Below are 27,885 nucleotides of genomic sequence, written 5' to 3' on the forward strand. Positions count from 1 at the left end.
CTCTTTAACCTTGTCTTGTAATTTTGTCAAAGCGAGATTTCCTCCTACTTTATTCCTCGTCTCTCTGAATCACAGAGCATAGAAGTTTCCCTCATCCACCGTCACCGTCACCGTCACCGTCGACCACAGGGGGCCACCGCCACCTAATATGGGCATAATCTGTAGTAAAAGGCATCGCCACCACCACCAACCACCCCCTCCGCCCTCCTCTTCATCAGAACCTTCTTCTCCTAACACCACCACCACCACCAACCTTTCAACTCCACAACCACTACCACCAACGCAGTCCGCATCACCCCACAATTCTATCTATCCAACGCGACCAGCTCAATCTATCCAACCACCAAGCTATGCTTTTGCGGCCAACGCGCCGCATCCTACTACATTCCCACCACCACCGGAGCAAAATCCCTGCCCTCCTCCCCCTCCTCCGCCACCTCCCCTCCCCCCATTTAGTTACAACAACTACAGTTACAACTTCTCAAATTACTACCCCAGACCCACTGGTCAGCACTCGAACTACCGTCCCTATTATATACCTCAGATCAACGGGTGGGGCCAATCACCGGCCCATCTTCCGCGCCCGGCGCCACCCCCACATCCTCCTGTTCCCTACGTTGATCATCAAAGTGCCAAAAAGATTAAGAATGATGTGAATGTCCATAAGGACACCATAAAGCTTCAATTGGATGTTCAGAACGAAGATTGCCATTTGGTTACCTTCACTTTTGATGCTTTGGTTGATGGAAGGTATTTCTACTCTTATGTTATCATGTTGTTCCTGTTTTCTGTTTTTGCTGATTTTGTATCACGTGATGAGACATTTTATCACATGTCTGCTGTTGTCGCCTATCAATGTTGAAATGCCTTTCGGTTTGCTTGTGGCCTTAATAAGAAGTTGAATAAATATTGGATCTAGTTATGATTTTTGGCATTTGGAACAAGAAAATTCAGACACCATTATGTATAACAACTCTTAACTATTACCTGGTCGACAGATGATCATGTGTTGACGTGTAATCAGTTGAGGTTTGTGCTGTCAAATAATTATCTTCTCCATGATTTGGTGCTTGCAAGATTTTTTCTTTTACTCAGTATCCTTGCTCCTCTAATGCAGCATCACTGTCTTCTATTTTGGCAAGGCCCCAACTGTTCATTCACTCCCGTGTATCCCGAGATCAAGCCTGTTAAAATCCCCTTCGGGAAAGGACTGGGCCAAAAATTTAGCCAGACACCAGGAACGGGTGTGGACCTAGGCTTCTTCGATACTGATGACCTGTCTACACCTTCTCCAGGGGAGGATGTTTATCCTCTTGTTATATTAGCAGAGTCGTGTGTATCGATCTCGCCTGAGGATGTACATTCAAATCTAGAAGTGATAAATGCGCCTCGACATGCACAAATCTCTCAGGCTGTCCTAGAAAAGAAGAATGATGGGAATTTCCAAGTGAAAGTGATGAAGCAAATTCTATGGATTGATGGTGTTCGTTACGAGTTGCGTGAGATTTTTGGAATTAATAATTCAGATGAAACAACTATCAGTGGCATGGACTTGGGAAAAGAATGTGTCATTTGCATGACTGAGGTAAAAAACACAGCCGTCTTGCCATGTAGACATCTGGTAACAACCCAAACCTTGTCCATTATAGTTGTTGATAGATAAAGGATACTATTACAGTAATGTGGAAACTGGAGAGTTTTGTAGTGTATATTCTTGATCTGTTGTCGACATACAAATGAGGATAGATGCAAGCATTTGTGTAGGTTGAGATGCCTAATTTTATAAGAAAACAAATCAAATAGAATCTTGGGGAGAGTTTGCAAAAGATTATGTTTTTATAGAACTAATTAAATTTATAGATTGTGAATAGTGGAAAAAAATCAGAAGCAGTGGTGTTTGAAAATCAAACTGAAAAACTGACATTTTTTCCGAAATAGAGTGTTTGATAAATAAGTCGTTCTAATACTAGTTTGAGTAGGTCTTTCATAAGACGGTCTCACGGATACTAGTTTGAGTAGTCTTTCATAAGACGGTCTCACGGATCTTTATTCGTGAGACGAATCAATCTTGTTCATATTACAATAAAAAGTAATATATTTGACATAAAAACTAATACTTTTTCGTTGATGACTCATATAGAATATCCGTTTCACAAAATTGACCCGTGAGACCGTCTCACAGGAGTTTTTGTGTATTAGTTTTTGATAAAATGCTAAAAATATCCTTATTGGAATGTTTGCAAAAGATTGGGTTTTTGATGGTGCGCCGAGAATCCTAAATTAATGTAAAAGGTAATTTTGGATTAGATAAAATAAAGGGTTAGAGTGTCAAAAAATTTATTTTATCTATCCAAATACCATAATCATTTTTAAGTTTAGGAGAGCGTCAGAATCACATGGGGCCTACTTCTGGATTTGAATTAAATTGAGTAGAAACAAAAGTAAAATTCGGGGTTAAGAAAGTGAAAATTGAAGAATCCGTTTTCAAATGAGGTTAAGAACAATACCTAATGATTGATGGAATTCTAAATAAGCTTTTACTCAATAGGAATGATATATTTTCTAATAATGGACTCATTTAGGTTTGTGTGTGTTTCACATAGATTAAGAAAGTATTTGAAAATGTAAATTTTATAAAGCAATTTCCCATTTTGGCCTTATATATAATTAAGGTTTTAACAGGATAAAAAAATTGTACAAGTAGATAATGATAATAATTTAATGAGGATAAATTGGTAAAAGAATAGGAAAGATAACATTAAATATGGAAACTGGACAAAATAATTGGGATGGCTGAAAAAGGAAATGTAGCCTAAATGAGTAGGACGGAGGGAGTATGAACTAAGAAACTTAAACGACAATTGATTTCCAGCTAAAATACAATACCTCCAGGAAAAAAATTGAAGCCCATTTGCTCATATTTCCTTGAACCGAACTTTATATAGATTGTAGTTGAACTTGCTGAACTACTGGAGTTAGAAGTTACTAGATCCAAGATGAACTAACTTAACGACTCGATATTATTTTTGATAGAATTGAGCTTTGATTTAGAAGGCTAAAAATTTTTTTTTGGTGTTGCCGTGACGATGAAAAGGTGCTGCTGCGGCAACTCTAAAGTCCAAGCTTTTCTTGTTTGATCGAATCACCGATCTGATGAAAAGCAACAACCGTAGTGCATCCAGTAATTTATGTTTTTAATTCTTATTTCTGAATGCACGCGGAGAGAATCGATGNATAATTCAGATGAAACAACTATCAGTGGCATGGACTTGGGAAAAGAATGTGTCATTTGCATGACTGAGGTAAAAAACACAGCCGTCTTGCCATGTAGACATCTGGTAACAACCCAAACCTTGTCCATTATAGTTGTTGATAGATAAAGGATACTATTACAGTAATGTGGAAACTGGAGAGTTTTGTAGTGTATATTCTTGATCTGTTGTCGACATACAAATGAGGATAGATGCAAGCATTTGTGTAGGTTGAGATGCCTAATTTTATAAGAAAACAAATCAAATAGAATCTTGGGGAGAGTTTGCAAAAGATTATGTTTTTATAGAACTAATTAAATTTATAGATTGTGAATAGTGGAAAAAAATCAGAAGCAGTGGTGTTTGAAAATCAAACTGAAAAACTGACATTTTTTCCGAAATAGAGTGTTTGATAAATAAGTCGTTCTAATACTAGTTTGAGTAGGTCTTTCATAAGACGGTCTCACGGATACTAGTTTGAGTAGTCTTTCATAAGACGGTCTCACGGATCTTTATTCGTGAGACGGATCAATCTTGTTCATATTACAATAAAAAGTAATATATTTGACATAAAAACTAATACTTTTTCGTTGATGACTCCTATAGAATATCCGTTTCACAAAATTGATCCGTGAGACCGTCTCACAGGAGTTTTTGTGTACTAGTTTTTGATAAAATGCTAAAAATATCCTTATTGGAATGTTTGCAAAAGATTGGGTTTTTGATGGTGCGCCGAGAATCCTAAATTAATGTAAAAGGTAATTTTGGATTAGATAAAATAAAGGGTTAGAGTGTCAAAAAATTTATTTTATCTATCCAAATACCATAATCATTTTTAAGTTTAGGAGAGCATCAGAATCACATGGGGCCTACTTCTGGATTTGAATTAAATTGAGTAGAAACAAAAGTAAAATTCGGGGTTAAGAAAGTGAAAATTGAAGAATCCGTTTTCAAATGAGGTTAAGAACAATACCTAATGATTGATGGAATTCTAAATAAGCTTTTACTCAATAGGAATGATATATTTTCTAATAATGGACTCATTTAGGTTTGTGTGTGTTTCACATAGATTAAGAAAGTATTTGAAAATGTAAATTTTATAAAGCAATTTCCCATTTTGGCCTTATATATAATTAAGGTTTTAACAGGATAAAAAAATTGTACAAGTAGATAATGATAATAATTTAATGAGGATAAATTGGTAAAAGAATAGGAAAGATAACATTAAATATGGAAACTGGACAAAATAATTGGGATGGCTGAAAAAGGAAATGTAGCCTAAATGAGTAGGACGGAGGGAGTATGAACTAAGAAACTTAAACGACAATTGATTTCCAGCTAAAATACAATACCTCCAGGAAAAAAATTGAAGCCCATTTGCTCATATTTCCTTGAACCGAACTTTATATAGATTGTAGTTGAACTTGCTGAACTACTGGAGTTAGAAGTTACTAGATCCAAGATGAACTAACTTAACGACTCGATATTATTTTTGATAGAATTGAACTTTGATTTAGAAGGCTAAAAATTTTTTTTTGGTGTTGCCGTGACGATGAAAAGGTGCTGCTGCGGCAACTCTAAAGTCCAAGCTTTTCTTGTTTGATCGAATCACCGATCTGATGAAAAGCAACAACCGTAGTGCATCCAGTAATTTATGTTTTTAATTCTTATTTCTGAATGCACGCGGAGAGAATCGATGAATGAAAAGCCACAACCTCAGTGCATCCAATATTTTATTTTTTAAATTTATTTCTCAGCACTCATGGAGAGGATTGATATAGGGAATGGAGGCAAATGAAACTAAGATTGAGGATTTATGACAGCGCTAACAAATCAACTTCTCCAATCTAAACTAACTGAATCACTCTATGTTAGTTTCTGTTTAAGAAGTTAAGCTAACATCCAACCGTAGTTTATCACCAGCAACATAAGTTACTTTCTATATTTTTTGTTTTGTTCAGTTAACATTTTGTCAGTACAAAAGGTGAAAAAAGCTTGTCCAAATATTTATTTGAACATGCATTATTTTTGGGAAAAATTTAATTGGAGTATTTGGATTATGTTATATCGAACACAAACATTCCCCAAGTCATAAAAGTCCCTTCCTTTTATTGCCTTTAAGGTCGACAACAACTAATGATACCACTTTATTGGAGGGGTACAATGCCTTCTTGTTCTTCTCTCCATCTTCTGCTCTTCCCCACGTGATTTTTTCCCACATTAACAAAGAACGTATATTATCTTCTAAATATTATGTCGTATGCTTGCCAGAATTCGGTAGAAAGAAGAAAAAACAGGATTTGTTACAGGAGTCAAGAATGACCGAACCATAGATCCATCTTCGCAAATAACAATGAAATTGACCAACTGATATAGTTCAGTTTTACCAGTCAATATGTTCTTGTATGCGTCAAAACTTTAGTTTCCATATTATGGTCTTTCTGAATTCTGATTGGCGGCATCTGAGGTTTTTGACTTTTAAGTGATTGCTTTCTTAGTAGACAAAAAAAGTGGCAACGTTTGATCATCAATTGATCCATTATTATGGCATTAAAACATTAACATTGGTAATCTTCTTTCGATGGGGGCTTTCTTCTGTGAACTACTTAGTGTCAGGATTCCTTCGAGCTTCAAGGCAAAAAATTACTGTTTTTACATTTAGATACTTTGTATAATTTTGGCTGGAAGGGGTTTCTAGACGTTCTCTGCAAATTATGAATAATTTACATGTACGTTAAAACCTCGCTTTGTTTTGGCTTTCCAGTGTATGTGCAGTGAGTGCGCCAAAGAGTTGAGACTCCAATCAGACAAGTGCCCGATTTGTCGCCAGCCCATTGAAGAACTTATAGAGATCAAGGTTGATGAAGGTAACAAAATTTTGGCTTGTGATTTATTCAGAATGATTTGTCTTTTACTGGTCAATTTTTTCGGAAAGAGTTTTACTTGATCCCTCGTGATTTTTATTTTTGATATCGCTTTCAGAAGCCGATGCTTAAGGGGGGAGTGTAGATTATCGTAGTATACAACGAGAAGTGATCCGCAGCTTCGCTTCTTTGCATGATGATCAGCCGAAGTCTGCAGTTTGGAAGAATCTTGAATCAAGATGCTGTACAGTTGACAATGTAATATACATTCTGGAATATCATAATAGTCTCATTATTTTTCTGTTAACTTCTTACTTCTATAATTTTGTATGTATGTTCAGTTAAAACATTTGAGTAGCTTGGTTGGCACAGATGTTTTGTGATTTGTTTTTAAATTTTGTGAGTTGTTTTAAAAATGTGTGTGGCAAGAAGTTTTGGTTACATGCCCCATCTCCCACAAAAAAAACAGAAAAAAAATCCAATTTTACATGTTTTATTACATTGCAACATACCTAAATTCTCATAAATAACAATAGCGTTGTTATGTTACATTTTCAAAGTAAAAATTAAATAACACCCAGAGTTTTCATAAATTTTTCTTGTTTTTGAAATAATTAATAATGAGGTTTTTTTGCACTAAACTTCCATGTGAAATATGGAACTTCTCCTCTATGAAAATTAAATAAGCTTTCTAGATATTTAATTTTTATGAAAGTTGCACGAACATCCATTGCATAAACTAAAATCTAGCGAGTTGAAGTATTTTGATGATATCTCATAGAACAGTTATCTAAATGACCAGCGGAAAAAACGGTTAGAAAGAAAATTTAATTTTCTACAAGTTATACTAGTTCGAACATTATCTATGCTAACCCAACTCCGCAAGATCAAGCAAGATGATACGGATACATCGATCGATAACGTCTGTTTAGCATAAATAACGTTCGAACTAAATTAGTCGGTCTGAAATATGATTTGTTGTAAATTATGTTTTATTGCCAACTGTTTTGCTCATTGATCATATATTCACTAATCAATGAGATATTATCAAAATAATTCAGCTCACATTTTTAGATTATGCAGAAGATGTTCGTACAACTTTTCGATGTTTCATAGATGAAGATATATCATTATTTTAACAAACACATCCCTTGTATGATTCTGCAAAAGTGAAAGTGGGGATGTTCAGGTACCCCTTTGGTGGAGGCATAGATATATATGGTAATGGGCTATTCCGAAATTTCGAAAAAGCATGCACAAGTTGAGTGGATTATTCAAAGGCTACTAAAGTGAAAGCATTAGGCAATCCCGAGGCCTAAAACATCTTCATTCATTATGATAAAGTGTAGACGACAATACCATTAGGAAAATGGACAAATTTTATATATAATTATTTATTTATTATTCTTTAATTTACCTTTGTTAAAATCATAATATATGTAATGTAATAACATAATCTTTTCGATAGCCGTGAAGAGTGGACTCCATGGTAAGGTAAGAGCAATAATTGTGTTTCTAGAGACCGATTGATACTTTGTATTGGATATAAGTTCGATCGACAATTACATCGGATCATGTTGGTTTCTGTACCGATATTTTGGAACTCGAGTGAAAAAAGTGTCTGAGCATGAAATATCTGCACACATAGTAGAAAATGTTAGTGGACGTCAGAAGATTCTCCGGCGTAGCCATACCGACGTTAAGTCAATTCAAATGTTTTATCTTTGGAAAATATATAAAGAATATGCACATTATTGCAAGAATATCTAAACGCATTAATATCAAGAAAACCTAATATTTATAGGAGATAAATCAATTATGGACTTTGTTTTCAGTGCTCAGCTGCTACTCATGGTGAGATGGTCGCTCATACTCTACTCACTGACACTGTCAAGTATGACAACCCATACTTACTTCAGCTTAGTCACATTACCCCTACCTTCGTCTAAAGACTTCTCAATGATGATCAAGACATGACACCTCATACCTGTGAATTCGGAGATAACACCTGTACCGAGGTGCTCGAGTGGATAACCATGATGTGGAACATTGGCTACTAGCTGTACAACCCGAGCTCTCACAATCAGGCTCAGCAGGGAACCCAATTCCTTCTGAGCACTGGTTGGTTTGCTAAACTTTTCTAGCCTCCTAACTACCCAAAATCAAGACTAAAAATGACCCGATTACCTCTTTGATTACCGGATATATCCGGGGTATCATCAGTCATGTTATCGCTATTTATAATTTTAATAATACAGTAAAATGTTTTGTTATTGAGATTTAAGAACCATCAAACCGAAATGTTGTACAATTATAAAATTTGAGTTTATATCGTTGCTATCAAATATAGTTTTTGGTAAACAGTTAGTATTCGGTTTCACAATACATCATAAGAGGAATATATATTTTTTTAGAGAAAAATAATGTAAATGAAATGGTGATGTGTATTTCTGGTTTCGGATAAAGAAAAATTTTCGATTAGAGAGACAAAAAAGCAAGAAACAACCGTGTTAAGTTTATGTTTAAATAAAATACGGAATCCAAGCTGTTTGAAAATATAGTAACCATTATTATGTAATTAAAAATATCTCTAGTATTGTTCTTCTTCAGCCGTCGATAATGAGTTTTAATTAGATGGTGAGGATGCGAACAAAAGTATAGTCAAAATTTAAACGAAAATTATCTAATTTTGAAGACTTGCTTTTAAATCTCCAACAATATAGTTAAATATATGTTCAGTTTCTTTAAAACCGAAACTTTCTCTGCAGTTTCGGATGCACACAAAAAATATTTTTGCACTCGCTGGCCACGATTATTTTTCGGATGAATTCCGGTACAAAACATTGAAAATATGGAACATATATATGATATTGCAGAACAAATTGTTTTAAACCTGATACAAAAAATAAAATTTTGCTAATAAAATTAAAACAAATATATTAATATCAACACTTACTAAATTTGTTTCTGTGCTCAAATATCATATTTAGTACCCGATCTGAAAGAGTTTATTATGAAATGTCATATATCAGTATCACATATTGAATATTTGTAAAAAAAAATCATCCGGAAAAACAGTGTCGATGATGCCAAAATTTGTTATACATGTTTGAGCACTCAAAAATCATATATTTTTACATATCTAAAACATTTAGTACTCAAAATATTTTATATTAATACCAGATTTTTATATTTTATATCGAATTTTCATCCGAAAAAGTCGTGTCATTAATATAAAAAAAATTATACATGTTTGAGTACTCAAAAATTATATATTAATACTAGATGAAAAATATTTAATTCTAAAATATCGTAGAATTATTTCAAATTTTCAACATTTTGTACAAACTGAATCAAGCACATGATCTCACCGGAGAAATACTAGATCCAACAGGAATTGAGCACAAGTTTAATGAGAATTTATTGATAATTTATTTATATATATCTGCGTGTGTGAAAGGCTGGTGGCGGCGTGGACAATGATCATAATCCAGCTGCTTTTTCGAGGGCAAAAGAAGAAACAAATAATTTGGGTTTCCAGTAAATCAATTATTGAACAACCAGTATCCATTTGTCCACATTACAATCACAAAAATTTATATGAAACAATTTCACAAATCTTATTTTGTGAGACGAATTTTTTATTTGAGTTATATATACAAAAGTATTACTTTTTATGCTAAAAATATTACTTTTTATTATGAATATCGGTAGGATTGACACGTCTCATAGATAAAGATTCATGAGACCGTCTCATAAGAGACCTACTCTATTATATGTATATTTTCAAACAACCGTTGTTATTTATTGTTTATGCGATTGTAATATAAATATTTTAATCCCTTGTAAATTTTATTATTTTGACACACAGCATCTACAACTTTAAATTGTTTTTATTTGCAAAATTTTTAGATGATATACATTGGCAAAAAATATACATTTTTGGCATCTCTAAATTTTGACATTAATTAGATCTATTTTCATAAATGATTTAACTTGGCATCTCAATTTCTTCGAAATTCTTATATTTGTAAGTATTGGAGGAATTTGTTCCAGACTTTTTTCTTTTTTTTTTTAGGGTGGAGGAGGGGAGATAAGGTTCGAGCCTCAACTGGCAAGTGATAGCTGCGGTGCAACTTGAGCTAAAGTTCCGTGAATATTTATTTCACATTTAACAAAAACTCTCGTGAGACGATCTTATGAGACAAATTTTTTATTTGTGTCACCTATAAAAAATATTACTTTTCATGCCAAAAATATTAATATTTATTGTAAATATGAGCAAGCTTAACTTGTCTCACGAATAAAGATATGTGAGACCGCCTCACAAGAGACATGATCTTCATATTTTTGTTAACATATTGATTTAAGAAGATTAATTGAAATTCTAGATTAGAAATATGATATGTCCAAGATAATTTAAATGAGTTTTCTATGAAATTACTAAGAGACATTATTTTATTGGATTAAATTTATAGTCATATTTTGAAAATATTGAGACATTACTTTTTTAATTTTCTTTCAGGCTGGTATTCTAGCGTAACCCATCACTCGTAATTGGTTCACGACACGGTAGATTTAATTGTATAAATTTTTTTTGGTGTATTCAATATTTTATCGAGTGAGTTTATCGCTCGGAGTTTGCCAAATATAATTTGTTAGATCAATTTTATTTATATGAGCTTATATGTGAATAATTATACGTTGTTGGTTGTCTATTAAGTTAAACACAAAATTAAAGTGATCAGTTAAGGTTTTGGCTATTGGGTTTTAATGTATCTTATATGTCGTGAGTCTTTAATGTGTAGATATATAAGGGTAATTTTTGTTTTTATGATATTCTGACATAGAAATATCAGAAGATGATGATAGACATTATCTATATATAGGTCATGATCCACAGATCGCGCGACATCACGTTCCCTATTATTTTCCCCATCAAGATAATAGTTTAGAAAATAAAATTAGAAGATTTTCTGAAAAAACGCGTAGATCTGGAAGATCAAGACACATTTCAAAGAATTCAGAATTATGACTTTAGGTACGCTTCTACTTAAGTTTTCAGTCGAATTCTTAACGATTCAGCATGATAGATTCTGCGGTTTGTAGATTTCTTCAACATTATTTATCTAACTAACGTGATTTACTGACTATCATGTTAATCCAGAATTTATTCAATAGATAAAAAATAGTGACAATGATTTCTTCATCGTTAAAAAAAAAGTAGAAGAAATACACATAATATATATAATAGAAGAAAATATATAAATAAATTGGTCAAAGAGAGGACCGCCGTCTCTCGCGATCCCACTCACGAGCCCACGTCGGTTGGAATTATATAATAATTAATAATCACGTGGTTTCTAAATCATCGTTAATCAAGTCAAAACCCAAACACCCGTTTCATGTCTTAAAATATATCAACTTTTAAATGAAAAATGTGTGTAGAAATTAGTTCATAATATTGATTGGTTGAATACCAAAAATCAATCACTCCTGATAAACAGACAATTCAAAAAACAAATAATTTCGATGAATTGAATTTTCTACCTTCATTTAGACATTTTAAATCTAACCACTTTTGTCCTTTTATTGCCTGAAATAACTTTTAAGATGGCTAGATTTTACTTATTATCAATGTATACAAAATATAATTTTGTATTGAAGATTTGTATAACCAACCATTGCCTAGACATTGTACCTATATTCGCATGTGTGGCTGATCTCTTCCACTGAGACATGAATGTGCTATAGAAACAGAGTCCCGTTTATGTTGAATGAGGCCTGCAGGCGAAGGGATGGTGGCGGCCGGAGACGTACAAGCGGTGGAGAAGTGCTTTTGTAGAGTCGGATTTTTAGACGATGACTCGTTTAACCTCATGATCGATTCAGTTGTGTATAAAAGATCAATGATAGGATATATTCATGTCAAAATAAATGAATATGGAGAGTATAACATGATATGTATCCGTAAAAGTTCAAAGTCTCGAAAATTAGATAATGGATTTCAGATTGGAAAACAATAGTGATGGATTTTTTCTTATTTCTTTGTTTGAAAACAGATGAAGCCAATGGACGAACAACTCTGTGAAATTTAGGCTAATATTATAAAAAAAAAATTAATAATTAAAATTACAAAATTGGATACGATTCTGGAAATTCACAACCTGAATTTCCGAAGTATTATTATTATTATTATTATTATTATTATATATAAACGCAAGAATCTGACAAGATGGGAACGAGACAAGACAACTGTGAAGAGGGAAACAAATGCAAATGAATAAAGAAATTGGTAAAAGGGCAGTGAAATGTGGCTGTCAGTTGTCAGAATACAGAAATGTACAACTCCGTGTTGTACATTTTTTAACTCGACAAACTTTTTTTTGTTCTTTAATTAATCGGTCAATGAATCGAAAACTAGCTTAGCTAGTCGTAAATTCATTGTCCTTCGTAGCATCTTGGATGAAATTTAGGCCTAAATATTTGTACAATAATATTAAAATATATTAATATCAATATTTATAATAATTATATTGTTAAATTTTGTTATTATGTTATGAGATTTTGTATTGAATTTATAATCATATTTTGATAAATGAAATTTTTATATTGAATTTTTTATGTTGTAAAAATTATAGATAATTTTTAAAATTTTAGAAAATAGTATTTCTCATATTCACATGCACACTTTATCCATTTTTCCCAACTACGATCGAATTTAATATCAAGATTCCAAAGCTTTTGACCTCATTTAAGCATTTTTTTCTTCAAATTAATCCTTCATCCTCGTCGTGCAACATTTTTTCCTCGCTTTTGTCAAATTTCTATTCGGCTCTCGGTTTTCCAAATTCTTAATCCAAAATCGGATCGTTTAATTTCGGTTAGGATCGTTTTATGTCACGGTTTGATTCATTTGGTTTGTTTTCACGGTGTAATAAATAAAATAAAATACTAAATTAATTTCAATGTTTTAGGATAAGTTGTTAGTGAATATTTGTATATTCTTTTTAAAATACCTAAAAAAAATTAAAGATTTGGTAAGATTCGATAAGTTTTTTCGGTTTTAACTGTTTAGTGCACACCCCTAATATGGATTATGTCTCTTGTGAGACAGTCTCACAAATCTTTATCTGTGAGACGGATCAACCCTAGCGATATTCACAATAAAAAGTAATACTCTTAGCATAAAAAATAATAATTTTTCGTTGATGACCCAAATAAGATATCTGTCTTACAAAATACGACCCATGAAACTGTTTCACACAAATTTTTTCCCATATTATGATCTCTATTCAAATATGAATAATATAAGAAGAGTAGGTCTCATGTGATACCGTCTCACGGATCTTAATTTGTGAGACGGGTCAACCCTACCCATATTTACAATAAAAAGTAATACTCTTAGCATAAAAAGTAATACTTTTTCATGGATGACCCAAATAAGAGATCCGTCTCACAGATACGACCCGTGAGACCGTCTCACACAAATTTTTGCCATATAAAAATCCTAATAAAGAACCGAGATGTCATTGGTCAAATATTAAAAAGAAAATAAAAAAGACAAAAGACAAAAAATTTATCTTTTTTTATGGTAACATGTATATATATGAAATAAAAAATAAAATCTCAACAAATAATTTAATTTAATCTTACATTCTTTTTAAAGATAAACATATTATATAATAAGATTTTTGACAAAGTGAGTAATTTAACTAGAGTGAGTTTCATGTGAGACCGTCTCATGGATCCTAATCTGTGAGACGGATCAACTCTACCCATATTCACAACAGAAAGTAATACTCTTAACATAAAAAATAATACTTTTTATGGATTACCCAAATAAAAGACCGTCTCACAAATACGATCCGTGAGACCGTCTCACACAAATTTTTGTCATTTAACTATTAATTAATTATTAATTATTAATTAATAAAAAAATGACACTTTTACTACGTAGTGCCAAGAAGTGGCTGAAGGGTGTTCAGACAGAAATATATTTAAAATGTGTTTTTCGTTTGTTTTGGAGACGATATTTTAAAATTCTTGCGACCGCCTTCTTAGTTCTGTGTAAACCTATTCCACCTTCGTTTGCTCACTACAAAACGGAGTGGCCGACTACAAAAGCAAGCGAGGAGAGAGTCGGTTACTGATCTTGTAAAGCCCGGCTTCTCTTTTGCAGGACCATGATATTATAAATATATACCAACTTCTCAGATTCTTCTTTCCTTTGCTGTTAAGCTTCTTGTAATCACTTTTTCTTCCTGTTTTGTGGTCCAGAGATCAATAATGAATAAGCAAGATATGTTGAAGGTTCAGGTAATTAAGGGGTTTCTTTCCTTCAAGATTTGTGCACAGCCCACTTGGGGTAATTGTCTGGTTTTTGTTTCTGTTAATGACTTAGTTGTGTTGGTTTGTTTTCAATTGCAGACTTGTGTTCTTAGAGTAAATATACACTGTGAAGGCTGTAAGGATAAGGTCAAGAAGAAGCTGCAGAAGGTTGAGGGTATGTTGTGGGGTTCAGCTGGAGTTTATTAAGAAATCGAGTTTTAGTTTGTCTCGTGTATTTTTTTAGTGTTCTGTTCAAAAAAATTTGGATCAAAGATTTAATTTTTCTTATCTTTTCAGGAGTGTATAAGGTAAATATTGATGTGGAGAAAGGACTAGTTTTTGTTTCTGGGAATGTTGATCCAGCAGTTCTCATAGAGAAACTTGAGAAATCAGGCAAACATGCCGAGCTCTTGGGAGTACAAAATAGACAGAATCCGGCGAATTTTCTCAACAATATCCGCTTTGAAAACCCGAGTAATGGGGGAAAAGATAATAGATCTCAAAAGGGTGGCAAAGATCTACAGAAAAGTCGTCATCATCAGCAGAATATTAAAGGGTGGAAAGATATGAAATTTCTGGGTAAAGATAATAATAAATCTGGCAAGTTCAATATGTCTGAAGATGATTCTGATGAGGATGATTTTGACGATGAATTTGACGATGATTCTGATGAGGAATTCGTTACCGGTCATCAAGTATCTAATAAAGTTTCAAATGGTTTGGGTGGTGGTGACCATGGCGGCCATTTGAAGGGCAAGAATGGAGTTAAAAATGGCAAGAAAAGTGGCGGATTCGACTTTCTGAAGGGTATGTTGGGTAAAACTGGGGCTAAAGATGGCGGTGGGAAGAACGGTGGGAAGATTAAGGCAGAGAAGGGGGATCAAGATCAAGTGGGTGGTAAAAAAGGTGGTAAAAAGGGAGGATTTGTGGTCGGAAATGGTAAATCTGGTGGGAAAAACGGCAAGAATGATGGGAAAAACAATGATAGCTGGGGCAAGAAAGGGGGTGAGAAATTTGACATGGTTCCAAAAATGGACAAAAAACACCGAGGATTCAAGGAGTTCAATGCAAATAATCAAGGGTTGAATGGTGGAAATGTAGGCATGATGGGTAACTATCCGATGGGTAATTTCCCTGCCCCTGCGCATATGGGGAATTTTCCTGGCGCGGCACAATGGCGACCACCAGCGGCGGATCACTTCGGCCTAGGACATGGGAATCCTTATAACCAACAGCAACAACAACAATACATGGCTCAGATGATGATGATGAATCAGCAACGTCCGAATGGGAACGATATGTACAATCCGATGATGTTCAATCGACCGGTGCACCCGGGGATGTACTACGGGCCTCCTCCACCTCCGGCAAACGATAAATTCACCCATATTTTCAGTGATGAGAACACCGATAGTTGCAGTGTCATGTGAAATTGTAGTCTTGCTTTAGTTAAATTTGTTTTGTCGTGTTCCTTTTTTGTTTTCCTATGGTTACTTTGCTGTAGCTCAATCAAGTATTGCCTTTCCTTTTTATGTTCGCACGAGAATTCTTCCTCGCTGCCAAAATCGCATGTTGAGATCAATCTTGATATTATTAGTGGATTGGTCAAATTTATGGTTTATTTGGTTTGAATTCCGAGAATTTAATATTGTTCTACGCGATACTGCAACTGCACAATCCCTGTTTGGATTTTGGCTACCTAGGCTTGCATAGCTTGAGTGAGAGAGGGGACTTTGCTTTCTGGCTGGCTGGCTGGCTGGCTGGCTTTAATTAGTTCCGATTTTCGAAAATAATTTATTAATTTTTCAAGTATTTTGTTTCCATGTCCTTATTTACTATCTCCTTTTCGTGTTTATTATAAATAGCGAACTACAATAAATTAATGAAAAAACACTCGAAATAAATTAGAAGGAATAAAAAAAATAATTAAAAACGAAAAAAATTGAAAAAGGCAAAAACATAAATTTAATACATAAAAAAAGACCAAAATGCAATTTTAAAAATCGTAATTTATTTCATCTATTACTACAGTGGCAATATGAGATTCAATTTAGAGTTGGGAAAATCAATCAATCCCGTACCTCTATTATTTTGATATCCACCATAATAGAAGATGGTTGGAGAAAAATCTCCAAATGTCCTCCGGGAGATTCTCCCCACGTGAAGTGTTCGACACTATCCACAATAAAAAAATTTATTTTTTTATTTCTAAAAAATTTAAATATTGCTTTATAATTGTAAAAATCTTAAATTAATTTTGATAAAACTTTGTGTGAGATGGACTCACGGGTAGTATTTTGTGAGACAGATCTTTTATTCGGGTCATCTATGAAAAAATATTACTTTTTATGCTAAGAGTATTACTTTTTAATGTGAATATCGGTAGGGTTGACTAGTCTTACAGATAAAGATTCGTGAAACCGTCTCACAGACCTACTCAATTATTTTTCAATTGTCAAACTAAATATATATACAATTTAATATTAAATTTAAATATTAATGAATTTTTTTAAAATTAAATTAATTATACTAAAGAAAAACTTTAGAAAATATAAATTATTTTATTTTAATAAAAAATAAATGAATGGTAATAAAATAATAGCGATAATCATAAATATTTGATTGCTCACATATTTGATCGTGGAATGTGATATATTTTAATATGTTGATATTTGATTGATGACATGAATTAATGAGCACATAAGTGTTTGAGAGAAATATTTTGACTAATGTGGGCCCAATAGCATAAATATAATAGATCCAATAGATTGCTCAAGTTGGGCCCAGCCCATATAGTCACCATTTTTCTCTCGTTCCAGTCTTCTCAAGTCTACACTCGTCGTCCGATCGGTTTCAGTCTCCGCCAGCACCTACGATTCACAAGGTGAAAAGATTCATTGTCGGTTTACAACAAATGTTGCGAGATTTCAAGAATCTGACGATTTTATATTCCTTTTTATTTGATTCAACTCAAGATTTACCTTTATTTTTTCTCTTTCCGATTATATGTATATACTTAATCAGGGACAAAAATGCACTCTTTTGGGTACAGAGCTAATTCTTTGCTAACCTTCGCCATCACCATTCTCGCTTTGATGTGCGCCATGGCCTCTGTATCTGACAATTTCAATTCGCCGACCCCCACCTCTGAAGTCCAGGTATATATGATTGTACGCATAAATATGTTTAATTGTTAATTCGTCCCTTTTTTTTGATAATGTTGTTCATTTCGATCTTTTTTTTCCTGTGAGTTTTAGGTTTTGAATATTAATTGGTTCCAGAAGAAACCCGACGGAGATGAGGAGGTAAGTCAGCCTATTGGGACAGCTTTTATTTGTTTATTTTGTATGACCGATATTCTGGGAGTTCCGCTCGTATATTAGCATATGAACTATGTTAATTTTTGCCTCATCTTTATTTCGTCATACTCTGTTTCTATGTTCCTGTTATTTTTGTACATTCTGGTCGCTACGTCAGTATATCTTGCATTCAAAGTTCGATTGTTGTTATGCATACCCTGAATTTACTCGATTTGTATTGCATACATACATTTTCATTCTCTTGTTCTTCCTTTCCCGAGCAAAATTTCACCTTTGTACAAGTCAAAGTTTCTGCACTTGGACTTTTTTATGTGTTTTACTTTTTATAACATTGAACTTTGGATCAAATTTACGCTGTAAAATGTTTTTCTTAATCCTAACTATGGGCCTTGTATCATTTCTAAAAGCCTTAGTTTATGATCATAGTTTCGAACGTAGTCACTGTTGGAGGTGTCCATGATTAGCAAATATGTCCTTAGGTTTGGTTAAGTTTAAGGTGATAAAGCTTAAGGAGATGAAGCTTAAGGATTTTACATTCCTCGCTCACTAGTCACTACCTCTACCAAAGAAAAGTTATAAGGAAGTAACAGCTTGATTGAGAATTTTGTTTTCTTTCATCCAGTCTCTTGCATATGCTTCTTTCCTTTTTGCAAAAAAAAACTTGGATTACTAGCTCTGTATTTTGACTAATGGATGGGGATTATCCTGATAAGTTAATGGTGCTTGTACAGAAAATAACTTGCAAAAGGTTTAGCAGTGCTCAATTTGCAAAGGCGTGGTCAATTTCTTGTAACATACCTGGTTGACTGATTAGGATTTTTGTACCATACAGGTCAGCCTGACATTGAATATATCTGCTAACTTGCAGTCATTATTTACATGGAATACAAAGCAGGTTTGTTGGTAACTTAGTATGTGGAATATTTTGTTGATTTTTGAACTTTGACTACCTATAGTTTGTTCTCTTGATACTATTGGTGATATTCAATGTGGATAGAGAGGACTGCTTGCTTTCTGTGGATAAATCCATGATTTTCATGGGTTTGCCTTTTAATATAGTCACAAAGATTGGTTTAGTAATGAGATGAAGTTCAAATAGTAGAACATTGTCATTGCCTATCCATCTGACTTTTATGGGCATAGTTCAGTTGTTGTCTGGTCGCTGGAAGTAATATACATGCAATGAAACATGCCACGTGGTTTGCTCAAGTAATTATCGATTGTAGGATATGCAATAAAAATATGGAAGGTTATGTTTTGCATCTCTCTTTCATGGTTATTCCAGGGCTCCTGTTTTAGGTAGTGACATATAGGGTGCAAGGAAAGGCTTATGGGTGTGATCTGACCAGCTGTCCCAGCTCCTACTCAAATACCTGAAATAAAGTGTGTGCATCTACCTATATCTCATTTTCCTTTTTGTTTTCAGCTAAAATAAATATATCTAATATTTAAAAAATTTCCATTCCATGCCTTCCCTCCTTAACTTGAACGAAAATTCCCGGACCCATCCTTAGTAAATTTTTTCGAGCTGTATAGAAATTTTATTAAATTCTCCATTTTATGCATATCCATGATATCTTCTTTTGCCTTCTATTAGCCTTCATAAATTATCATAGTTCTCGGGGCTGGAGCCTTGATGTTTCTTTTTTTATATGCTTTCTTGTATCTATACTATTCTTTTGGTAAGTGTTAGTGTTGAAAATTCTTCTTTTACTTTCTTCAGCAAATTTTGACTTTTTATGTCAGCACACAATTTTTAACTAAATCGTATGTAAAATATCTTACGTAGGAAGTTCATAAAAAATGGATATGAACATAATGTCAACCGTCAGATGCTAGAAATTTGGATTTATGAGCTCTTGTTGGCATTTAAGTTCATTTAATGTGACAGCATCTCTTCTGGAATTTGCAGGTCTTTGTATTTTTAGCTGCTGAATATGAAACACCAAAGAATTCGCTGAATCAGGTGTATACCGGTTCATGAGTTTTTTTGTGCTTACAGAATTCATTATGCTGTATATTTCTCTCTCGAATCTACTGTATGTAATCTGCTCATGGTTTGGTCACTGTAGAAATTAGTGGCCTAACTGAAATGTCTTCTTGTTACCAGAGTATTTCTTGCACTTGAGACATATACTCTGCAGATATCTCTATGCTATTGTTCTGCTATGGCCTTGTAATAAGATGGTTCTTATTATAATCTATTTAGAATTTCAAGAATGAAAGCATCACAGAAGCAAGAACATATGTTATCTGAAGACTAGTCCTTGGATTTGTTAAAATTGTGTCTAGGTGTACTTTATCGATAAACTATTTGATGCTTGGGCACTCTTAGACTTCGGTAAAAGGATATCGACTTTCTTTCCAGTTTGTCCTCAGCACATAGATGGGGAGACTTCGTAACTGATCTATCTCATTTGAAAGATTGCAGAAACGAAATAAATGTAGGAGACAAAAAGATAAAGATGATGTATGAGTTGATTTGATACTGGAGAGATTGCGGAAAAGAAATAAATGTAGGAAACAAGAAGGAAAAGATGATGTATGAATTGATTTGATACTGGATGGCATCTGGAGTACTGAAATTGTTGATCTCTTTGCCTCTGGACCACTCATACCCTTCTAATATATATTCTTTATTTTAGTCTATTTATATTTCTCCATTAATTGGATAGAAAGAAAGTTGATGTCCAAAACTAATGCGTGGTATTTCCTAGACAATGAGAGCTCGAGTACCATAAAATATTGTATTTCTATGTGGGACGAATCTCTAAATGATTGGAATTCACTTTTGTAGGTGTCCTTGTGGGACGGTATCATACCTTCCAAAGAACATGCAAAGTTTTGGATTCACACAACAAACAAATATCGTTTTATTGACCAAGTAAGTGATGTGTGTACTGTTTTATGCATTCGTACCTAATCTTTTGATTCGGTCTTTTGATGTATATTCTTTTGTGGCGTAGGGGAGAAATCTACGCGGTAAAGAGTTCAACTTAACATTGCATTGGCATGTCATGCCGAAGACTGGAAAGATGTTTGCGGACAAAATAGTGATGAATGGCTACCGCTTACCTGAGGCGTATAGATAAATAACTATCTTGTGGAATTTTCTATAATTTAGTATCACGGGAGTTAAAGATTCATGCGCGGGAGTAACAAAATCAGGAGTCTAAAAAGTGGTTTTATTCTCGTCTGTATTGAAAATATTGTTTTAACCATGAAATATTTATAGAATTTGAGTTTAGATTCGCCACTCTACACTAAATCTGAAGAACTTGTGATTGGCATCGAAGTTCAGACTCGGCATTTTACAGTAAATTTGAAGAACTGGCCTCTATCTGAAGGCTGAAAACTGTGTTTTTTAATGTTGCTAATTACAACTTACGTGCTCATAGGAGAATCTATGATCTTGGATGGGAGGGTTGTGGGCGCTGCTATGTATCTTTTTACAAAAAAATATCCAGTAAAGCTCTTAGAAATCGAAAAAAAAGTCTCTCCTGTGTGTTGCGTTAGACTTGCAAGGTTATATTCATGAGCAAAAATTGTGATGTTTTTTCCTTCATATCTGTCTCCAAATGTATATGGTTTGACTTGTATAAGTTCTTAAAGCACAAAAATAAAAATTAAAACCGGAAACTTCCCTATAAAAATATAATCAATCTTTTATATCCTGTCTGTCTATTTCTTAATTTGACTTGTAAAATTTGTAACATAGAAAGGGTTAAATAACAAATAATTAAATATACTTGAACACAAACCGCGTATAGGCAAGAAACAAGTAATCCTCGGAAACTGGAATGGCATGGCCTTCAGCACCAGCGTTGTCCTTAACAACGCCGCAATCTCACTGATCCTCTTCACTACTCTCCTTGTCTTCCTTCTCCACCCCCGCCCAGATCCTTCTATTCACCCCTCCACATCTTTCTTAGTCCACCGCAGGTCCCTCTCCGTCGCCTTAAATGCTACCTCAATCTGCTCGCCTTCCAATTTCACTTCCTCCGATGGTCTCTTCGATTATCCCTCCTTCCATTTCTGCCTCTTTGCTAGCAACCCATTTTTCTCTGTTCCTTTCCTCATTTTCATTCTTTTTATTCAGTTCTACATCCTGGTCAGAACGGCCCAAGATTACTTCTCCGTCGTTGTCACCAAGCTGGCCAAGCATCTGAAGCTCTCCCCTTCAATGGGCGCCGTCACGCTTTTAGCTCTCGGCAATGGGGCTCCCGATGTGTTTGCATCCGTGGCTGCTGTTAAGGGGGGACAAGCCAGAACCGGGTTTGGTGCTATTCTTTCCGCGGGGACTTTTGTCTCTGCTTTAGTGGTCGGTTGTGTCGCTATCTACGCTGCGCCCTTTGCCGTTGACCCCGCACCTTTCGTCAGGGATGTCTTGTTTTACTTGACTGCTGCATTATTTCTGTTCTACGTGTACTTGAGCGCTGAGATTTTTTTATGGCAAGCGGTTGGTTTTGTTGGATTCTACCTTTTCTTTGTTGGGATTGTGTTTTCCATGGATTTGGGATACGATAGTGGGAAGAAGATGAATATCTCCATTGTTGAGGAGGTGCAGTTGGTCTCTAATAGAGAGACAGTGAGCGGAGTGTTGGAGGAATTAGATTGTGAAAATGGTGAAGTTACAAGCAGATTACAAATTAGAGGGGAGCCCAGGTTTGGCTTCTTTAAAGCCTTTGCAAAGGTATGCTTTCGTTATGGATCGAATTTGTTCCAATGCTAAAACATTAGTAATTTTAGTATTTAATTGCTGCATGTGGGAGATGCTTGAGCTCAAAATTTAGTCTTAAAAACCTATGATCTCTTGTTCATTTCTTAAAAATCTATGTTCACTTATCAGTGCTGTAAAGTTATATGCATTTGTTGATAGATTCATGTGAATTTTGTAGCTAACCCTCTTTGTACGGAAGTCACAGTAACACACTGCCAGATCAGTTAATGCTTCAGTATCTTGAAAGTGAAAGTATGAGCAAGACTAGAAACTTGCTTCTTTTTCTCATAATAAAAATTTAATGCTCGATTTTATCAGAACTCAGAAGAATGATTAATTTTATGTTCTTATGTCATTATGATAATGTCAAAGTTCAAGAAATTTACTGAAAGACCAGCATCTCCTTTGTAGTCTAACTTGTGCTGTTTTCCATTAAAATTTTAAGCACAATAATATAATTGACTGTTTGTGTTATTTATTTAAATAAACAGCAGATGGACATCTTTTTCTTTGTAGATGTGGATCGTTTATTGCATACATGTAGCTTAAAAATATGCACAGAGAAATTTTACTCGGTGATATCATAATACAGTCAGAAAGTATACCTTGCTATTGCTATTCCAAAGGATTATTTTCTAGGCAAGATTAACCTTAATAGTCATAAGAAATCACTTTGGATTGTAAACAAATTTAATTCTCGGTAGCAACTTGGGGAAGTATAGAGAGTTTCATGCTGTGTAGACTAATGTCACAATTTATTTTGCAATTGGAAGAGATGGTTAGCTTATTACTTATACTTGAATTATGTGATCTATCTCAACCAAAAAATCATACTCTAAGCTGAATGGTATTAATTATTTGACTATGGGATTGCCAATGGGGAGATGTCAGCTTATAGTAAATCGTGGTGGTTTCTTGTCCAGAGTGTACCACCGTTGATGAAATGAAAGCCTAGACATTTACTCCATATACCTTAAACTTAGTTTTGTCCAGTAATCAATTGTCCATGTGTAGGTGTGAATTGACAGTGTGATGGGATTGCCATTCTGAGCCCTTTTATAACTATTGGTTGCATCTAAATTAAGGATTTCTTCCGTGCATGTTATTTTATCCTATCAGTTCATAAAGTTGTTCGGACTATTTGACATATATTTTGAAAGACTTTTTCAGTTAAACTTTACCCTTACCTTGCTAGGAATCGGTATACAACTTCACTTTTTCCTTATAATCACAATAATAAATTTGCTTTTGTATTAAACACCATTTGAAATTCATATGCAGCTACTATCTTGAAATGATCTAGGAAATTGCTACAAAAATATTATCAATTTTTTTTAGTTTATTTAAGTTGAAAGCCCGACCAAGTACTACCATTATTCTGGAGAAGATGCATTTATGATAAAATGTAATTGAAGTGCTGGAAAATTGTAATCATCTCCCTTTTGTCCACTTCTGTTATTATTTGAGGGATTACTGGAGGCTAGATAATTTTAAAATTTTGAAAGTCTGAGGATATGTTGGTGTTTATCTTTTTGGATGCCAAGTTTTTTCCCTTTAACAAAAGCAGGATGAGGAATCAGTTTCTATCTTTGCTGTAGTAGCTATTACATTTGTCTTGTCCTGAACAATAGAGGTAATCGGGAGTCGCTACTGCATTTCTCTGTTACTGAGACTTTTTGTCAAAGCATGCTATTGTACCAAAAAACTATATGTTTTAAGTCCAAATCGTATGTTTTGGCTGTTATGCCATTTAAGCAGTTCTTACCTATTGCCCCTTCAACCCATGGGACTTGAACTCACGATGTGTGCATGTTGTACCATCAAAAGTTATAGTAATTAGCGATGTTGTAACTTGAAAGTTTAAATCACACGACATACGAAGCATTATATTTCAATTGTCAAGTGACATAAGCAGGCATATAGGATAGTAAGGCAATTGCTACCCACAATAAGCAAATGTTTCAAAAGGGATGGTTGAATAAACCACTCTAGAATTTTTGAAGTGTTCGTAATTTGAAAATAAAAAAGATTGAGCTTTTGAAATTTCTTGAGTTGAAAAAACCAAAAATCTTGATTATCTAGGCTGAAACAATTGGGCAAGTTTTGAAACTAGCTTTTATGATCTGCAGGAGAGTTTCAATTCTTAACATTTAGGAGGCTGAAAAGGATTTGTTTTGGAAGAATGAGGAATGAAAGATGATGTAACAAATAGTAAATAAGATGATTGGTTGGGAGACAAATATAAAATCTGTATGTAGAAATATTTGCTCATGGGACATGTCGCATACCTGACCCAAATCTGAATTACCCGGTCCAATTCCCACACATATTATTGGTGCCCAAAGGAAAATCTTTAATCATTCAAAGTCTTGAGAACGGATAAAAGAATTATTTTGCCGTGAAAATAGAGTTTACTTTCTTTTACATTGAATGAGCCAAGTTAAAATCATTTCCTTTTTATGCTGCTACATAATATGTTTTTTTTTTACTTTTTCGTCGGATAATAGATGATTGATAAACATAAAGAGGAGCATATATTATATCGAATAAAATACCTTGATTTGATAATAAAATACCTTGATTTGATGAGCTAATCCCTTTCTCAAGAAGTGTGAATAATCTTAACACCTAACTTCACATACTCCCTGATGCTATATCAAGCTAAGTTGGATTTTTTTCTAAATCTGTTGTTTTTTATCATAATTAAACCTCTTATAATGTGTACTGACCATTTTAGTTTGATTAAATATTCTATGTTTTGACAGATGTCACTGACATGGGAAATTCCTGTCTCAATACTTCTAAAACTCACCATCCCTCAGACTTCACCAGCTGAATGGAGCAGATTTTATCAATCTGCCAATATTGCTCTTTGTCCACTTGTGGTTTTATACTCTTGCAAATCATTTATGCCTTTAGACCACCCGATTATCTTTCTTCTTCTGAACACTCATCTCCCTCTTTGGTTTGTTGTCTTTTGTGGAAGCTTCTCTTTAGCTACTCTTCATTACACAGTCCAAAAAGAAGCTCCGAAATCCCAGCAAATGCTGTCGGTGGTGGTTGCTTTCATCATGAGCGTGTTCTGGATTTCCACCACAGCAGGTGAATTGCTCAACTGCCTGGAGGCTCTTGGTGTACTTCTGAAATTGCCTGCTTCACTTCTTGGGTTGACAGTTCTTGCCTGGGGAAATTCTGTCGGTGATCTTGTTGCTGATGTAGCGGTAGCTAAAGCTGGGCAGCCGGCTATGGCTATGGCTGGATGCTTTGCCGGGCCGATGTTTAATATGCTTTTTGGACTCGGAACTGGTCTAGTGATACAGACTGCTACTGTATTTCCCGAGGCTTATGAGCTTCATTTCCACACGAGTATTGTAGTGGCATTTGTTTTCTTGATCTTGAGCTTGATGGGATCTTTGTTAGTGGTAACTTGGAGCAGATTTCGAGTGCCTAGATTCTGGGGTTTCTGCCTTGTTGGCCTCTACATTGTTTTCATGGTTCTGAGTCTAGTTATTGCAACATTCTCTTTTTGAGGAAAGTGAGAAAAAAAGTACCACGTTGTACGGTGTGAATTTCTGAATTACTGATATGATTTGGCCATTACATTCCACCACATGCAGCTGTTGCTCTTTCTGACACTAATGTGAAAAAAAAGTCGTGTAGCTTTGAATAACAACTCTTCTTCTTTTCCTTTTTTAACTAACAACTCTTATTTTTAATTCCCATTATAGTAAAAGTTATGAAATTGGGAATTTAATGAAATATGAAATACATAATAATAATAAGTTCAGTGTCCAATTCCCACTCCTATGAATATTTTACTTTTGAGCAGTCAAAGAAAAGCGAGGGGCTAGTAGGCGAAAACTTTTGCTCCAACCAGTTTTGACCCAATTTGGAATCGGGTTTACAAAATACCATATTGGTTTTAAATTTTTAATAATTTTTGTGGAGTTTAAAAGTTTAGAGATATTCAATCTAGATTTTTTAGCGAAAACTTTTGCTCCAACCAGTTTTGACCCAATTTGGAATCGGGTTTACAAAATATCAAGGCTATATTGGTACTAAATTTTTAATGATTTTTGTGGATTTTAAAAGTTTAGAGATATTCAATCTAGATTTTTTGCATATTTAAAAAAAATTTACTGGTATTCGATCTTTTAAAATTTTACAAAAGTTTAGATTGAATACCATTAAATTTTTAAATATGTAAAAGTCTAGGTCTACAAAAGTTTAGATCTATTTAAAATGTACTTTTAATGACGCAATGAAATTATATTAAGTATAAGAATTATAAACTAAAGTACAACTATAAAATACTAAAAATTGTCTTTGATTCAACCTAAAGATTTGGACGAACATTTAATTGCGAAATATCTAAAATTCATATATTCACTTATATATATATACTTAAAATATATTAAATTATTTTAAGTTTGATTATTTATTAATATTGAAAATTATCGTTATGTATTCTTTACAAATATTAATTAATTAAATAATCATGTCAAATTGATTTGAATAATTGAATGCAACATATTTAATACTGATTTATTTATTGTATTTCATAAATTAAATCAATAAGCAAAAAATATTTATATTGATATAAAAAAAATTAAAATAAATAAAAGTTATTCATGCTTAACTATTAGTTCAAATAAATTTTTTAAAAATCATAATCATAATTTACAAAATCCATATGGATCTATGAAATTTTTTACACATATCCATAAAAATCATGCAAAAAAATCAAACAATGATTTAATGTCCAAAAATAAAAATAAAAATAAAATAAAATAAAAAATAATTTAAAGATATTAATATATAATGTTACTAAATATTATAAAAAATAATTTTAAAAAACCGCTTTGACGTCTACTTAGGTGCTAGGTGGAGGTAGTCATCTTGCTACCACTTATTGATTTTTAGAACACTGAGTTTTAGCACAAGTCATGTATATGTGTGCTTATATTATCATTTTCTTTTTATTCTAATCATTTCTTAAATATTTTTCGAGATAAATCACCTAATAATATTTACCGTTTTGTCTTGTTGAAAGTATTAATAAAATATTCATAATACAATTTATTAAATATAATATTGTAATTTCAATTCAATGATTTGATTGATGTGAGATAAATGATTGATGATTTGATTGATATAAGATAAATGATTAGTAGATGGATAAATAATATGGTGCACTAAACATGATATTATATTAGATAAAAATATGGATAAATAATATAGCAAACCAAACGATACCTTATATGATCTGTTGTAATAGTTAGGCACATATACAATAATAAATTTGTTTTTGATTTTGTTTATCAAATATATTGATCAATATTATCGAACATTATAAAATCGAACGTTTTTATTTAATTTATTTGACTGACGTAATTTAT

The 27,885-nt window shown here is 33.4% G+C and overlaps 3 protein-coding genes and 1 pseudogene across 4 annotated transcripts; all 4 read left to right on the plus strand.

The window, feature by feature from the left end:
* LOC140985192 (probable E3 ubiquitin-protein ligase LUL4) lies at nucleotides 1-6,503 on the plus strand (annotated as a pseudogene).
* Nucleotides 6,504-14,129: 7,626 nt separating this feature from the next.
* On the plus strand, nucleotides 14,130-15,916 carry LOC140984927 (uncharacterized). Its single transcript, XM_073452626.1, has 3 exons — nucleotides 14,130-14,434; nucleotides 14,546-14,621; nucleotides 14,744-15,916. The coding sequence occupies exons 1-3, from the start codon at nucleotides 14,405-14,407 to the stop codon at nucleotides 15,874-15,876; spliced, it is 1,239 nt and encodes a 412-aa protein (XP_073308727.1). The 5' UTR covers nucleotides 14,130-14,404; the 3' UTR covers nucleotides 15,877-15,916.
* Nucleotides 15,917-17,207: 1,291 nt separating this feature from the next.
* LOC140985312 (signal peptidase complex subunit 3B-like) lies at nucleotides 17,208-21,034 on the plus strand. Of its 2 annotated transcripts, none has more exons than XM_073453130.1 (7): nucleotides 17,208-17,330; nucleotides 17,471-17,604; nucleotides 17,704-17,751; nucleotides 18,599-18,661; nucleotides 19,679-19,732; nucleotides 20,564-20,650; nucleotides 20,733-21,034. In XM_073453130.1, exons 2-7 carry the CDS (start codon nucleotides 17,479-17,481, stop codon nucleotides 20,856-20,858), a joined length of 504 nt encoding a protein of 167 aa, XP_073309231.1. In that variant the 5' UTR covers nucleotides 17,208-17,330; nucleotides 17,471-17,478; the 3' UTR covers nucleotides 20,859-21,034. The 2 variants fall into 2 exon arrangements, with proteins under 2 accessions (XP_073309231.1, XP_073309232.1); XM_073453131.1 differs by having other exon boundaries at nucleotides 17,217-17,330; nucleotides 17,458-17,604.
* Nucleotides 21,035-21,510: 476 nt separating this feature from the next.
* LOC140985085 (cation/calcium exchanger 5-like) lies at nucleotides 21,511-26,116 on the plus strand. The gene is made up of 2 exons (XM_073452839.1): nucleotides 21,511-22,459; nucleotides 25,252-26,116. The coding sequence occupies exons 1-2, from the start codon at nucleotides 21,572-21,574 to the stop codon at nucleotides 26,014-26,016; spliced, it is 1,653 nt and encodes a 550-aa protein (XP_073308940.1). The 5' UTR covers nucleotides 21,511-21,571; the 3' UTR covers nucleotides 26,017-26,116.
* Nucleotides 26,117-27,885: the final 1,769 nt, after the last annotated feature.

This window comes from Primulina huaijiensis, chromosome 9 (genome assembly GCF_012295235.1).
Source record: "Primulina huaijiensis isolate GDHJ02 chromosome 9, ASM1229523v2, whole genome shotgun sequence".
NCBI classification, from domain to species: Eukaryota; Viridiplantae; Streptophyta; class Magnoliopsida; order Lamiales; family Gesneriaceae; genus Primulina; species Primulina huaijiensis.

What these genes read in the sequence shown, in the direction of transcription:
- LOC140984927 (XM_073452626.1), top strand. Translation starts at nt 14,405, where the DNA reads ATGAATAAGCAAGATATGTTGAAGGTTCAG. An exon ending in AAGATATGTTGAAGGTTCAG is followed by an intron (nt 14,435 to 14,545) that starts GTAATTAAGGGG and finishes TTTCAATTGCAG; the next exon opens with ACTTGTGTTCTTAGAGTAAA. An exon ending in GAAGCTGCAGAAGGTTGAGG is followed by an intron (nt 14,622 to 14,743) that starts GTATGTTGTGGG and finishes TTATCTTTTCAG; the next exon opens with GAGTGTATAAGGTAAATATT.
- LOC140985312 (XM_073453130.1), top strand. Translation starts at nt 17,479, where the DNA reads ATGCACTCTTTTGGGTACAGAGCTAATTCTTTGCTAACCTTCGCCATC. An exon ending in TTACATGGAATACAAAGCAG is followed by an intron (nt 18,662 to 19,678) that starts GTTTGTTGGTAA and finishes TGGAATTTGCAG; the next exon opens with GTCTTTGTATTTTTAGCTGC. An exon ending in CAAAGAATTCGCTGAATCAG is followed by an intron (nt 19,733 to 20,563) that starts GTGTATACCGGT and finishes TCACTTTTGTAG; the next exon opens with GTGTCCTTGTGGGACGGTAT.
- LOC140985085 (XM_073452839.1), top strand. Translation starts at nt 21,572, where the DNA reads ATGGCCTTCAGCACCAGCGTTGTCCTTAACAACGCCGCAATCTCACTG. An exon ending in TCTTTAAAGCCTTTGCAAAG is followed by an intron (nt 22,460 to 25,251) that starts GTATGCTTTCGT and finishes ATGTTTTGACAG; the next exon opens with ATGTCACTGACATGGGAAAT.